Below are 16,232 nucleotides of genomic sequence, written 5' to 3'. Positions count from 1 at the left end.
GGGCTTGGATCCAAAAACCCTGAGGGAAGTCGTCACGCTGAGGTATCAAAGTGTCCTATTCAGAAGCGTAATATTTTCCGAACTTACATTGGTAATAAGGTTTAAAATTGAATCCCACTTTGAGGTTAATTTCTGTTTTACCTTTCTATTGTTTGAGAATCTAGAATTTATGATGTCTTAATTGGTTAAACTTACTTGGGGACATTACACATTCATCATAATTGTATAATTTCTGCAACAGTCAGAAGATGTCTGAAGCATAACTTTTATAGCAGACAATCGCCCTTTTGGTCAAGGTACCACCTTCCTTGGGCATTCATAATAGTCACAGATCCTTCTCCGAAGAAGCCATCATATACTTAGACTATTTGCAATTGCGTTATCTATAGTCACCTTCACACATATCAGTCTTTAGACAGCCATGTTAAAAAATGAGTGAAACATAATCATTGAATAGGGATGCAGACGCTTCTAAAAATTATTTATACATTTCCGTGGAGCAAATAAAGTGCATAGGAGGCTAAAAAGTAGATTATGCAAAAATGGCCCAAAAGTGGACCATGTCAGCCCTGTCATGCTCAAGTATGCTTATATTAGACTGGATATTGTCTTTTATATTCTCAGATGTCCAATGTGATACCTGAAATAGTTCTTGTGGCCATTCTGTTGGTCTCCCAGCAGTTTTATGGAGCTTTTTCACTATAATACAATGTTCAATGGCACCTGAGGGCTTGGAGAGGACGTCTCATCCCTGTGCCCCTTTCTATTTATAATATTTTGGAGATGTCCCAAAGATTTCCAGTTTTTATGAGGACTCCATGGTATCCCCTAGCTGTCCTCTAGAGACTTGGGGAGCATCTCCCACATCAAAAACATAAAAAACTGCAAAAAAATTCTAAAACAAATAATATGTAATGTCCCCTCTTTCTCAGTAGATCACTCAAATATAGAGGTTCACCTATTAGCCATCTCCGCAAGTGAATTCAGTAGATAAAAGATGATGGAGATGGCACATGGGGGTCTACACTTGACACTTGGGTGCTTGATAGTGTTATTATTTGATATTATAATGTTATTATAATATAAAGTCACTTTTTCTATAAATAGAAAAGGAATTAATTAAAGTGACTCTATGAAATAAAGTGCAAAGTTGAATTAAATTATTCAAAGGATCCCGTGGCACGTTTTCCTAAGCATAAAGTATTTTAAAAGGTGGGGCCAAGTCAATGAAATATAAGACCCTCAAGTTGGGCGATTTGGCAAGGAGTTTATTACATTTAATAAATTTCATTAAATTAAAACATGAGAACCCAAAAATGTGCGATTAGGGTTGGGAAGTAATACAGTAATGCGTGGGGCTTCATTTTTGGCATCTTTAAATCATTTTACAATCAACTTCTTGGGAATTGAGCTCTGCAAATGGATTTCAGCATCAGGCAAGCCTCCATGGAATGAAAACTCCTTGGGGATCATTGAAATGGACGTCAACCCAGTTCATAATTGTGGGGAATTTACACAGGATTCTTGTTTGTGCTTCAGTTGAGGGTTATACCAGCATACTCAGAGCTTCATCAGAAAATTCAGACTTTGTATTGCAAATTCAGGAGGATTTGGAGACCCCCACAGGCAGCCATACCATTTCTTGAGCCAATTGTGTCTCCTCCTTGTTGGCTGTACCACTTGCAACCCTCTAGATTCATCATTTGGACCGTACAATTTAGTAGGAAGCTGGAAATTGTTGTAATCTTTATTGTCATCACTTTACTACAAGGGTTTGGAGCATTCTACAGGCTACAGATGTCAATTGGGGTCTAGATCAAGGATTCTTTGAGGAAAACTTAAGAAATTCAATAATCTTGCCTGGAGGCCAGGCACATTCCTTAGCAATTTCAGTATATTTGTTTTTAGTAATTATTGTTGATGCAAATAAACTTCATTGGAGTCATTGGACACCCTTGGGCGCTCATCCATTGTGTCTTATTCAAGATTATTCAATAAAACCCCTCTTCTGGCTAGACTTTGGACTCTTGGTATGTTTATTATGCTTTGATGGAATAGAATTCTTGATTTTGGAAGTCATTATAATTGCTGTCATACAAATCAGAATTCTGAAATTAAATTCAGACAATTATATTCTTGTATTGTGCTTTCCAAATATTGGTTTATTGGCAATTGGTCATGAATAAACATTATGCAAACTACTGAAATCAAACCCTCAGCAGAACAGTCTCAAAACATCATTACAGTAGTATAGATTCAAGAAAATTTCAGTTCAAATTGGTTGGGGATCTTTCAGTGGTATCAGAGCATGATCATGTCAGCCAGAGGGTCCTCTAGACCATATAGGGTTTATACTCGCTGGAGAGTGCTTGGGCATTTGAATTTTGATACAGGTTCTCCAGTTGGTGCATTTATGGGTGATGTTCATGATGGTAATAGGAGTCCTCTACAGGAGGAAAGATAGGATCCTCCTGATACTGATGAGTTGTTGAGAGCTTTGGCTAATTCTCAACCTAGGATTGTGCAAGCATTAGACAGACTACAGGATACTTTGGACAAAATGAACTTGAATGGTCACAGAGATAGGCGTGGCAATCATGGCAGGTTTGTCTCTATAGTTGGAAGTCCTAGCAGTAGCAAGGCACCCTCATCATTGGGCAGTGCATCTATTTCACCTAGGCATGGCAAGGCTCATACTCGAACAGATGACAGGTCTATGCATCCCCATTTCATTCCTAGAGATGAGCCACCACTAGTTGACCCACAGGAGGGCATTGCATTTCAGGACATGGTCATGGCAACCAGTGATGAGTGGGCTCGTCTCACAGGGCATGTTAGAGATGCTTTCCCCTTACACCAATATTGTATGTAGCACAGAGAAAATATTAGAAATCGTAATGACAAATGGCCCGAGCAGCACAAAAATAATGATCTTAAGCGGGACCAATAAAATTACCTTATCTCCCTTCGATGGCAGTGGGAAGATTAGTGCACATGCCTAGGTGCACAAATTGGATATCTACTTGTCCCTTACACCGATGCCTGAGGATGAGGCCATACAGTTTGCGGTGCTACACTTGGAGTGTGTGGCGTATGATTGGTGGCGTCATGGTTTGGTCACCCAGAACCATGGTCTTATGCACTCCTACACTGAGTTTACTGAGCGACTGATTGCTAGATTTGACAAGAAGAACGTAGAGTTGTAAAACTGAGACCTTGCATTATTGAGACAGACTGAGCATGTTGAAACTTACATCAATGAGTTTCAACGTATTGCTATGATGGTTCCCAAGATGTTGGATAGACGAGTGATGATGCTATTCATAAAGGGACTACATGATAGGTTGCGGGGATTGGTCAAGGCTCTTAAGCCTAAGACCCTTCATGAGGCTATACAGACTACCCTGGACCTTGAGCCTACACCAACACCCCCTTCTAATCAGTTGGATAAGAAGTTCTCCAAAGGCTCTAAGCCTTTTCTGAGATCATCTACACAGCACAAGAGTGCACCACCTCCTCCTAGGATGGATCAAGAGATTCGTAATGAGCTGAGGAGGAAGAAGTTGTGTTTCACATGTAAGGAGCCTTGGGAGCCTGGTCACAAAGGCCTTGAAAAGGAAAAACGCACCTCATTGAGGTCTACTCTGATGTGGATGATGAGCAGGTACAGGATACAGTTTTTGAGGGCAGCCATGATGAGGATGAGCATGAGGTTCCACAGGTAGAGCTTGAGCAAGATGAGACTTTGGGTAGATCCAAAGTCACTAATGCTACTCTCTCAGGAATCCCTAGGATCCATCCCTTTCGGCTGAAAGGAGGTGATTAAGGGATAGTGTGTGACTTGCTTGGTGGACAGTGGTGCTACACACAATTTCATTGACGAGGGACTAGTTGCCAAACGTGGACTACAAGCTGAGGACTTTGTTGGTTTTAGTGTGACAATGGTAGATGGTTTTTCTATGAGGTGCACCAAGAGAGTTCCACAGCTAAGTATACAGATGGAAGACTATACTTTGATCTATGACTTCTATGTTGTTGGTCTTGGAGAGATTGTGCAGTGCTTGGTATCCAATGGCTTCAGTCACTTGGTAGATACGTTCAGGACTTAAGGAGGATGGAGTTAGAGTTTATGGCGGATGGTAAGAAGGTTGTGCTGAAAGATCTTTCAAATGGTGGACCTATGGTAGTCTTAGCACGCAAGATGGAGTTTTTATTTAGACATGGAGACGTTGCTTGGGCGACACAGTGTTACATTTCGTCCAAGACAACTTCTACACCTGATGAGCAGCCATATCATATGGATGTCCAAACTATTTTGGACAAGCATGGTGTTGTGTTTGGTGATCTTCCTTCTGGGAGACCTCCTGACCGTGGTTTTGAGCATGTGATAGAGTTAGAGGAGGGCACCAAGCCCATGATTATTGTTCCTTATCGTCATCCTAAGGCATTTAAAGATGAAATAGAGAAGACCATCTAGGAGCTATTCGACATGGGATTCATCAAGCCTAGTTCTAGCCCCTTTGCTTCTTCTGTGGTGCTAGTAAAGAAGAAGGATGGCACTATGCACATGTGCATTGACTACCGTGCATTGAATAAGAAGACAATTAAGAACAGGTATCTGATTCCGCGCATAGATGAGTTACTAGATAAGCTCCATGGTGTAGTGTATTTTTCGAAGATTTGATCTTCGATCAGGATACCATCAGATCCGTGTTCATGAGTAGGACATTCATAAGACAGCATTCAAATGTCACTACGGACACTGAGTTTTTAGTGATGCAATTTGGTCTCATTAACGCACTTGCTACATTTCAATCATGTATTCAATAAGCAGTTGCATAAGTATGTGCTTGTATTCTTTAATGACATTTTGATATACAGTAAGACTTGGGAGGAGCACATGGTGCATTTGGATGAGGTTCTTGGTATTATGGAGGCTCAATCTTTGTTTGCCAAGATGTCCAAATGTGAATTTGGGCTTACAGAGATATTAGACTTGGGGCATGTGATTTGTGCCAATGGAGTGAAGGTTCATCAAGAAAGAATACATGCAATACTTGATTGGCTGACACCTAGGAATGTTTCAGAGTTGTGGGATTTCCTAGGATTATGTGCATATTACAGGAGGTTTGTGAAGGGATTTCACAGCTTGTAGCTCCATTGACAAACCTCACACAAAAGAGTGTTTTTGGATGGACAGATGACGCACAAAGTGTATTTGACAGGCTCAAGCAGGTTATGAGCACGTGTCCAGTCTTAGCTCTTCCAAACTTCTCTCATCTCTTTGCTCTTGAGTGTGATGCATTAGGAGAGGGCATAGGTACGGTCCTTATGCAGAACCGCCACCCCATTGCATATGAGAGCAGGATTGAGGGATAATGAGAGATTGTACTCCACCTATGATAAGGAGATGCTCGCCATTATGCATGCTTTGGCAAAGTTTCGGCAATACTTAGTGGGTGGGAAGTTTAAGGTGAGAACCGACCACAATAGTCTGAAATATTTCTTGGAACAGAAAGAACTTAATGAGCGCCAACAGAAGTGGGTCAACAAGATACAGGCATATGATTTTGACATTGAGTTTGTCAAGGGGAAGAAAAATGTTGTTGCCAATGCACTTTCCAGGAGGCCTTTCGTTGCTACCCTATGTTCCATGAGTGAGATTTCAACTGATTGGAAGTCTCAACTTTTAGTTGAGTATTCCAAAAGTCAATTTGCATGCGAGATTATGGATGGACAGATCCAAGATGACAGGTAAACTGTGGTTGACAATGTGATATACTATAAGAACAGAATTTACTTAGTTCCTAGATCAAAATTGAAGGAACAGAACGTGCCATCCATGACACACCACTAGCAGGACATCTTGGGTACTTGAAGACATACGGGTAGGTACGTGAGAGACTCACATGGAAGGATCTTAAGGATGATGTCCTTCACTATGTTCGTGAGTGTATGACTTGTTAGCAGAAAAAGTCAGAGAATACTTTCCCAACTGGTCTTCTACAGCCATTGTCAGATCCTGAGCAGAAGTGGGAGGGTATTTCGATGGACTTTATCACTAGTCTTCTGAGAGTCCAAGGGGAGGATTGCATTTACGTGGTTGTGGATAGGTTAACGAAGTTTGCACACTTCTTCCCTATTGCAGTTGACTTCACAACATTTCAGGTGGCTGGGTTATTCTTTCGTGAGGTGCTCAAACTTCATGGACTTCCCAGAACCATTGTTAGTGACAAGGATAGCAAATTCATGAGTATAATTTGGCAAGAGCTATTCCGTCTTGTAGATACAAAGTTGACCCCTACTACCAATTACCACCCACAAACAGATGGATAGACAGAGATAGTCAATAAATGGGTAGAAGGGTATCTATGTAACTATATTCTAGGTCAGCAGAGAGCATAGGTGTGTTGGCTGTATTTGGGCGAGTATTGTTATAATACTACGCACCACATGTCCATTGGTATGACTCCCTTTCGAGCCTTATATAGTTATGATGCCTTATAATTTGTCGATCTAGCACTGGGTGATAGTAGAGCGCCTAGAGCTTGGGATTGGTTATAGGACAGTCAGGATATCCTTAAGGTACTTAAGAATAACATACAGCATGCACAAAACTAGCAGAATATGTATGCAGATCGGCATCGTGTTGAGAGGACTTTTGAGGTTGGTGACATGGTGTTTTTGCATCTACAGCCCTACAAGCGAAGTATACTCAAGAGGAGTGGGGCAAAGAAACTCAAGCCTCAATTTTATGGTCCATATAGAGTTCTGTGGAGGATTGGAGAAGTAGCATATGAGCTTGAGTTACCTTCTAAGAGCAAGATACACAATTTTTTTCATGTGTCTTGTTTGAAGAAGGCTTTGGGACAACATGTGATTCCATCACCTGATTTGCCTCCATTAGATGAGGGCCAATTGATTTTGATTCCTGTAGAGGTTCTTGACATGAGGTTGAGGAGCAGAGTGATCAGGGAATATCTGGTATGTTGGAAGGGCTTGTCTATAGAGGATGCCACATGAGAAGGAGAGGTGATACTTCAGCATCCAACTTTGTAGTTACTTGAGGGCAAGCAATTCCAGAAAGGGAGGACTGTAATGTCTCCTCTTTCTCAGTAGATCACTCAAATATAGAGGTTCACATGTTAGCCATCTCCACAAGTGAATTCGGTGAATAGGAGAATATAGTGATGGCACATGGGGGTCTACACTTGACACTTGGGTGCTTGATAGTGTTATTATTTGATATTATAATGTTATTATAATATAAAATCACTTTTTCTAAAAATAGAAAAAGAATTAATTAAAGTGACTTTATGAAATAAAGTGCAAAGTTGAATTAAGTTCTTAAAAAGGAACCCATGGCACATTTTCCTAAGCATAAAGTGTTTTAAAAGGTGGGGCCAAGTCAATGAAATATAAGACCCTTGTTAGGTCGTAATTAGGAATAAAACTTTTAAGTTATTGTTATGTCATTTTGTTATGTTTTGGAGTCGGTCATGTGGGTTCCTGTGTCAGTTACGACGGTTGGTACCTCGGCCAACTGCTAGATAGTATATATTGCCATGTAAGGGAACCCCGACAGTAATGTTGATGTACTGAACATTTTGGAATGCAATAGAAGAAAATATTTCTGCCATATTGTTGTGATCATTACTTACATTAATGTTCTGAGTACAATCGTAGTTGCCGGTTATATGTTCTATGCTTATTATGTTCATTCTGAAACCTTAAGTATCTCACAGTAGGGAACAAACTTTTTGGCGTCGTTGCCTTGAAAGAAATTGGGTGAACCTTCAATGATTCATGTCCGTAGATCCCATTAAAGGAGAGAAGAGGCCACAGGGTGGTCAAGACCAAGCGATTAGATGATCCACCGACCCTCGGTCGGAGGAAGCACAGAAACGAGTTGGAGCCTAGAAGTACTTGGAGTGTTGGGACGTTGGAGGTGCACATGTAGAGGATGCGTGCGTGTCTGAGAGTGTAAGGAAAGCACCGGAACGTAGTGGTCGGAACAGTCCACCTAGGTCTGACACACCTGGAAGTACTCGGGGTGTCGAGGACGCTGAAGGTGGATGTGTAGAGGACTCCTATGTAGCCGAGAGTGCGGGGAAAGCACCGGAACGTAGCGGTCAAAACAGTCGACGCAAGTCCGGCACATAAGGGAAATACACACGTACCTTTCGAGTGAAAACAATGTTGAACACTCAAGAGAAGCAGAAACTGTCGAAGTTCATGAGGGATGGATCAAAGGACCCTGTACGACATTGTAAGACATGTATAACAATATGGGAGGTGAACGGCCAAGATGACAGGGACTACTGGCTGGAGGCATTTCCCGCCACTCTTCGAGGGATTGCCATTGACTGGTACACAGACCTCGATGCCCAGCACAAGACGAGATGGAGTGATCTGAAGAGGGCGTTCCAGGAGGAATTCAAACTCCTGAGGGATGATAATGAGACTGTGGCTGAAATCTATAATACTAAGCAAGCAAAAAATGAGAGTGTACGCGCTTACAACCGTAGGCTCAAAGAACTATTGAACAAGATGGAGAACCAACCAGCCGACGGGTTGAAGAAGAGGTGGTTCACGGAGGGATTGATACCCTCACTGTGCAAGAAGATGAAAGTAGTGCCTCCGTTCTCATACGCCGATGCTTACAATCGAGCGATGGACATCGAGATTGAAAACAAAACCTCCTCCCGAGAGAAGAGGAAGACCGACGATGATGAGAGCATCGAAGGTAGCAGTGACGAAGAATCCAAAACCGTACGAGCCCTTTGATGGGATATGTTGAGAATGACGAAAGAATTGAAGGCTGAGAAAGGAACCAGCAAAGAAGGTAATGAACTATGGTGTACTGAGTGCAAAAGGGAGGGGCACACAAAAGGTAAGTGTCCTAGAAATATGTTTTGTGAAATTTGCCAAGTGCTAGGGCATTCAATCAAGGTGTGCTCGTACAATTTGAAGATGAGAAGTACACAAGTACTCTTCACACAAGGAGAGTCCAGCCCATCGAAATCACAGAATGTATCGCTAAGTGGTTATGGAAATCAACGAGGGCGAAACCAAATACAGTATGACTCCAGAGGACGTCCTATCATACAATGCCGACAATGTAGTGAATGGGGACACTTTGCGAGAGATTGCCAGATTGAGAAAGACAATGTACAATTATTGTGCAAATGGTGTGGACCAGGTGAACATGACATTGACTGCCCAAAACAGAAAGGGGTGAATATGTTGGACATCAAGGAGCCAGACGAGGAGGTACTAGCAATTACCAGATTGCAAAGCAAAAAGGTTGTGTACCCTGTTCCTCGTACGGAGAAAGAAAGGCTCCGAGAAGCAAAGGCTGATGTTGAACGGGTGATGGCAGAGGAACGACGGGCCTCACATGATGTTGCCAGTACTCCACTTCGATCAGGGTCCGAAAAAAACATAATCAAATAGATGTTGCAGGCCATCGTACCTGTACGGGTATTGCATCTTCTGCAAACAATGCCACAATTGAGGATGGCTCTTACAGATGTGGTTAGTGACAACACCGTCAACCAAGAACAGGCTCAGATGGCAACAAAACCATCTAGCACGAACCCCATGACAGAACCACCTGGCACATCTGCCACCGACCCCATGTTGCTCACTGTGAGTATCAGTCGGAAGTCGGTTGTGGTGGAAATGGAGATTATGGGACAGAAGTTGACGAAAACAATCATGGACGGCAGCTCGAGGGTGAACGTACTGCCAAAGGAGATATGGAGGGGTCTGGGCAAACCAACCCTCTGGCCACCAACATTCCACCTTGTTGGTGCAGACCAACACGACATCAAGCCCCTTGGAACGCTCATGGCACAAAAGGTTGTGGTTGGCACACAATATTTCTTTCTTGACTTCGTGGTCATCCCATTGGAGAGGAATGCGTACGACACTCTCCTTGGAAGGGGTTGGCTGATTGTGGCCAAGGCAAATCACAACTGGAAGAGAAATACACTCCATCGAGAAAGAAGGCCGCAAATATGTGATTGACTTAAGGAACCAGGCAGTGGGTGAAGAACTAGTATCCTCCGACTCAGAGTCTGAGGGTGGAGAGTTTGGTCTGGACAAAGGGAGGAAAGGCAAGGAACCCAACAATGAAGGGGTGCTCGAACTGGAAGATTGCTCTGAAGATGAGACGAGTTCCCTAAATGGACTATTCCACTGGCAAATGGAGGACTATGAGGTATTTTCACGAACATGTAATTTTCTTGAAGATACAACTCCTGGTGAGAGCAACTGATGAAAGCATGTCAAGTTATGAATGATACGTCTTGTAGTACGAAGATGGAAAGTGGAAGGGAAAAGCCCATGAAGGAAGAACAAAGGTAGTACAAACAAGTATGGAAGATTTGGCAAGAAGTTTATTACATTTAATAAATTTCATTAAATTAAAACATGCGAACCCCAAAAATGTGCAATTAGGGTTGGGAAGTAATAAAGTAATGTGTGGGGCTCCATTTTTGGCATCTTTGAATCATTTTACAATCAACTTCTCGAGAATTGAGCTCTACAAATGGATTTCAGCAGCAGACAAGCCTCCATGGAACGAAAACTCCTTGGGGATCATTGAATTGGATGTCAACCCAGTTCATAATTGTGGGGAATTCATACAAGATTCTTGTTTATGCTTCAATTGAGAGTTATACCAGCATAATATTCAGAACTTCATCAGCAGATTCAGACTTTGTATTGCAGATTCAGGAGGTTTTGGAGGCCCCAGAGGCAGTTGTACCATTTCTTGAGCCAGCTATGCCTCCTTCCTGACCGTACCACTTGCAGCCCTCTGGCTTCATCATTTGGACCGTACAACTCAATAGGAAGCTAGAAATTTTTGTAATCTTTATTGTCATCACTTTCCTACTGGGGTTTGGAGCATTCTACAGGCTACAAATGTCAATTGGGGTCTAGATCAAGGATTCTTTGAGGAAAACTTAGGAAATTCAATAAAATTGCCTGGAGGCCAGGCACATTCCTTAGCAATTTCAGTATATTTGTTTTTAGTACTTATTGTTGATGCAAATAAACTTCATTGGAGTCATTGGACACCCTTGGGCACTCATCCATTGTGTCTTATTCAAAAGATTATTCAATAAAACCCCTCTTCTAGCTAGGCATTGGACTTCTAGTATGTTTATTATGTTTTGATGGAATAAAATTCTTGATTTTGGAAGTCATTATAATTGCTGTCATACAAATCAGAATTCTGAAATTAAATCCAGTCAATTATATTCTTGTATTGTGCTTTCCAAATATTGGTTTATTGACAATAGGTCATGAAAAAACATTATACAAACTACTGAAATCAAACCCAACCAAAAACCCTCAGCAAAACAGTCTCAAAACATCATTACAGCAGTATAGATTCAAGAAAATTTCAGTTTAGACTGGTTGGGGATCTTTCATAATACACTAGAAAGAGGCCCACCAAGGCCCCCTACTCAAAACAAAAAATTAAAACCCATGTCTATTGTTGTGTTGCATGCACCACAAGAGGAGGAAAGAGTAAAAGAGAAGAAGAGGATGAGGATGAGGAAAAATTTCCAAGATATCAATTATATGATAACTCCAATTTCCGATCTTGTTGCTCAATGTGTGTGCTATGCATGATGCAGCATTTCATATTTTGGCATCTCTCAATATACATCATGCTTCGTGTTATGTCTATGATTATCAATGTATTAGATGGATCATGAAATCAACAAATTGTTACAGTAAATATTTTATTTTGGTTTGTTTATATAATTTTCACGTATTTTTGTTTATGTATTTTAAAATTTGAATATTACTTTCAGAAATTTTAAGTATTCACTTTTGAACCATCCCCAAAATCCAAAAACAAATTTTTCTATTCCCAAAACTCATACCTTTGTCCCTGAAACTCAACGAAATTTGATGTTTTCATGCACCATCTGGGAGGCCCAGTTTCCCGGCAAGGGCAGTGCAATGTCACTAAGAAGGCCAGGGTTTGAGCTCCAACAAGATAATCTAATCTATATTCATGTCAGGGCAATGAATCCTTGGTGATTTTGATAGTGTAACTCACCCTCTTTCCATAGCAGCAAGTGCTAAATGGAGATCCAATCTTGACTGGCATTCTGGTTCACACTTCAATGACTGGCCAATAGTGACACTTGGTAGGGTTCCTGTGTGAGTGTTTGCTTGGGTTTATTTGTGGCAATCAAAAAAACTGCTATGTTGCATTCAAAGCACTACTTGAGACAAAAACAAGTCAATCTTAATGTTTTACTGTCCTATTTGGAGATGTATCAATTCTGGATTATTCACAAAAAAATTGGCAAAAGCCCCAGTGCTAACTCTATGGAATAAACTATATTTGTTTAATTTATGGCCATATCATAAAACACTGGCTGAAGTTAGTATGGATAGCTTCTATCTTATATGATAGTAATATTGAATATATGCCTCACCTACAAACTTGCTTTTAGTAGATGTTATTTTAAGCAGAAACAACAATTCAAGAAACCATCCCAGATTCAGATCACTTCAAATTCATCTATATCAATTCAGCTATTTTCTAATATAGCAGAAAAAGCAAGTTCCATCTCAATGAGGCAATACAAATGGAAATATTACTATCCATACTTTTAGCATATGCTGGAATAAAGTACTGTAATCTTTGCAAACACTAAAACAGACTTATAATCAGAAGCATTAGGTTTTCACAATTCATATTAGTTATCTGTAAAATGTTTTTTATTGAAGAAAATTGTGTAGCAATTCTTACTATTGATTCTCATGCGTAAGTTATCCTGAAGATGGATCATAAAATGTCATAAAAAACAACAATGGTAAAAATTGCTACACAGTTTTGTCCAAATAGTTTTTACAAATTAACATTAAAATCATGAACTCTTAGGTAGATTTTGAGATATTTGATTTATGGTCCTGGTGAAAAAAGCTCTTACTTGCAGTTATAAATTTTGTTTTATAATGTGCTGCATACCTTGGCTCAAAATCTGGTAGCTGTGTTTGTCGTACAGTAAATAATAATAACCCCATCGCCTAACGTGGGGACCCACTATCTGATTAAATTTTGCATCTGCAGTATCCCAAGCAAACAGAAACTCAAGTTAAACTAATGAGTGAAAATATGACATGTATTCCAAACAAATCAGAAATATAGCATCTAGGATACATATTGTACATTAGAATATCTTTGTGCATAATTTAGAATGGCCACAACATATGTTTCTAATACAGGCACATCAACTGACGTCCAACAACTTCAACATTTTAAAACAGTGCAAAATGAAATTTGAGAAGTAGTCAATGGGCCCTTGGTGTGGTGAAGTTGAAAGGTTCTTAATGAGCCCACCAGGGATCAAGCCTTGCTAAGTGCAAGGTTCCGACATATAAAAGGGATGAGGCTGGGATCGTGGCTCGGGCGAATTTGCAGAATGGATACCCCTCAGTCCTTGGCTCTTAGCCAAAGATGTTCTCGTGCTCCCGTTACAGGTAGCAAAAACGAATTTGTGGATGACATCCATCAAAAAAAAAAATTGAGACGTAAAACAGTTATGCAATGTTAAAAAATGCAAATTCCAAAATGAAACAATGAAAGTTTATAGACATCAACCACCTCCTAGCTTTCTTCCTTTTTGCCCTTCCCTTACCACAACCCCCATCCACTTTCCCTAGAAACCTTCATGACATCATCCTACAATAACCAGTCCGTTGAAAAGTTGGACATGATATAAGAAAAGTTTAGAATTATTCTTTTAAGTTATGATTGAGCATAAAGCCCTTGGTTGAAAAAAAATCTAACCATTAAAATCTTACGTTAGAAGATTATGACAGAAAGAGAGCAAATGGAAATTACTACGATCTGTCATAGAATTGCAATATTAAGTATTTGGAGAGTGGTAATCATAGAGCAAGTGGCAGGTGAATTTCAGAAGAGATGCCCGGACTAAAACGTTAATAAAGCATTTAAGCTTTGGGCTGCTATGGACAAGGCTCATCAGCAATCTTCTTTCTAGTTATAAAAACAAACCTTTGACTCTATCTTGAGAGAATCGGTTTTTCCAGAAGATGGATTCTCTAATCATTTTGATGCTCCCATTTGAAGCTCTATGAGATGGTTGCTAGCCAGTCATGAACTTCCCATGGTTTCTCTAGCTTCATGAAAAATACAATCAAATCACAGAGAGTGCCCTTTCTTGTTAACTCTTTTAGGCATTTGCATCATAGCACAAGACTCAGAGTCAACCTAGACTCAGCATACTGGTTTTTTACTCTAACTCGGGCTCAGCACTTAGACTCAACAAAGAATCCTTAAATTGGAAAAACCATGAAATACAGAGATTTTTTAAATATTTCAAGCTTTTACTATGCACCCTTCACTAAATCAACTTTAGAGACGAGAAAATAATCAATTAGAAGCTACATCGATCACATATGTATATATGCTTCAACCAAATAAGTATAAAAGTAGATTCAACCTTAAGGAAACAATAATATATAAATATTCTCCAATGTTTTAAGCTATTTGCCTATTCAGGTATGGGTGCAAGTTCAAGGTTCAGGCTAGCCGAATTTTCTCAGGCTCCTCATATATATATATATATATATGCATTGAACATTCCACTTGCTATTCCCAAGGTGCCCCAAATACAGTCAAGCTTGCAAACATCAAAATGCTGGCAACCTTTAGAAGCTTTTAAAGGACATTGCTGAGGCTTAGAATCTCAAAGCATGACAATATGGTGTGTGCAAATGGCCTACAAAGGTAAGGACATTTTATTACTAAAAGGTTATTTTAATAGTTACCAAGAGACACAAGGGCATCGATGTTGTTACGAGGGTAGAGATGCCAATCAAATTAGGATACGAGTAAATGAATAAGAAGACAACTATTTTATCTATAAATGTAATCCACAAGAATTGTGGGTAGGGGAATAGGTATGTGGTTCATGCTCCTATAATGAAGTTTCCTAGCAACTATGGTTTTTTCACATTGAAGTTTAGCTCAAATGATTTGAAGGAAGCTCCTCTCATTTCATCCTTTCAAATAATTCAATATAAACTAGTTTCCTTTCAGCATGAAAATCGAATATTTCTTTTTGGGTTATGCCTAAATCAAAAATAGAAAATATGGATTAGGCAATACAGTCTCTGATGAATACTAAGAGGGGGGGGTGAATTAGTATGCCTAACAATTTAACCAAACTCTTAAACAATTTTACTGCAGACTGGTGTAGTAGTTTAAACAACAAACCAGTTAAAACATAAACAAGCCAAATAGAAAATAGAGCATTCACCCATAGTAGCACAATCACCATAACACAAGATATTTTGACGTGGAAAGCCAAATGGGAAAAACCACGGTGAGTAAAACTCACAAGTCAACTATCTGCAGAATAGTAACCAGACAGGTTAAGGCCTTACAATGAACAGATCCTATTAGGAATCCAGATCTCTGTTAGGAGATAAGTCCTGTTAAAAACTACCCTGTTAAAGGATTTCAAATCCACAACTATGAACCGTCTTGTAAGAGGATTTACAATAGGCTTGGCTGGGCCTACCCAGTTAAGGGTTTTAGACTTGTCGAAGAGATTAGTAATCAACAAATGAATGATCTAGAAAGTAGCATAGAATGCTTGATTAGATCCTTGACAGTTCTTTGTTAATGCATTGCAGCATTACTTCGGTCTTCTATCCTTTGCACTCACAATCTCTGTAGTGAGATACCTATTTCGCACAGACCTAATCTACTCTCCAACACTCGCACACATCAACCCTTACAAAACCCTAAACATGATGTGCTCACATAGGAATCTGATTTCATGTCGGTCCAATAAGATTAGACTACAATTTCCTAGGTACAATGCATCTAGACACATTTGGTAACACGACACAGAAACACCGCCAAAGTGTCGGTGGATGATAACTCATCACACTTTACAATTATACCGGTTTAACACAGTATACCGATTACCGGTTAACGAATAAAGACTGGAAAACTGGAACATAATGTTCCGATCAAAAAGATTAATTGCTGCTAGGGGTCCTCGTTCCGCTTGAGGTCTTCATACCTCTTGAGGTTTTTATACCACTACGACCGATAAGCTTCTTCTGCAAAACACCAATAGTCTTCTACAAACAAAGACTATACATACAATGGCATATAATAACGGTGTGAACAACACAACACATATTACCGGTTGAGA

General features: G+C 40.0%; 1 protein-coding gene across 2 annotated transcripts in view; it reads right to left on the bottom strand.

Annotated features, from left to right (window-relative positions):
* LOC131077994 (uncharacterized) overlaps window positions 1-16,232 on the bottom strand; it is a 182,684-nt gene that overhangs the window by 90,044 nt on the left and 76,408 nt on the right. For both annotated transcript variants that reach the window (XM_058015609.2, XM_058015610.2), the window contains one exon: window positions 13,007-13,102. In XM_058015609.2, coding sequence (XP_057871592.1) covers window positions 13,007-13,102 — 96 coding nt within the window. The remainder of the gene's footprint in view (window positions 1-13,006; window positions 13,103-16,232) is intronic.

This window comes from Cryptomeria japonica, chromosome 5 (genome assembly GCF_030272615.1).
Source record: "Cryptomeria japonica chromosome 5, Sugi_1.0, whole genome shotgun sequence".
NCBI lineage: Eukaryota > Viridiplantae > Streptophyta > Pinopsida > Cupressales > Cupressaceae > Cryptomeria > Cryptomeria japonica.
This window is presented reverse-complemented; position numbering and strand designations above follow the sequence as displayed.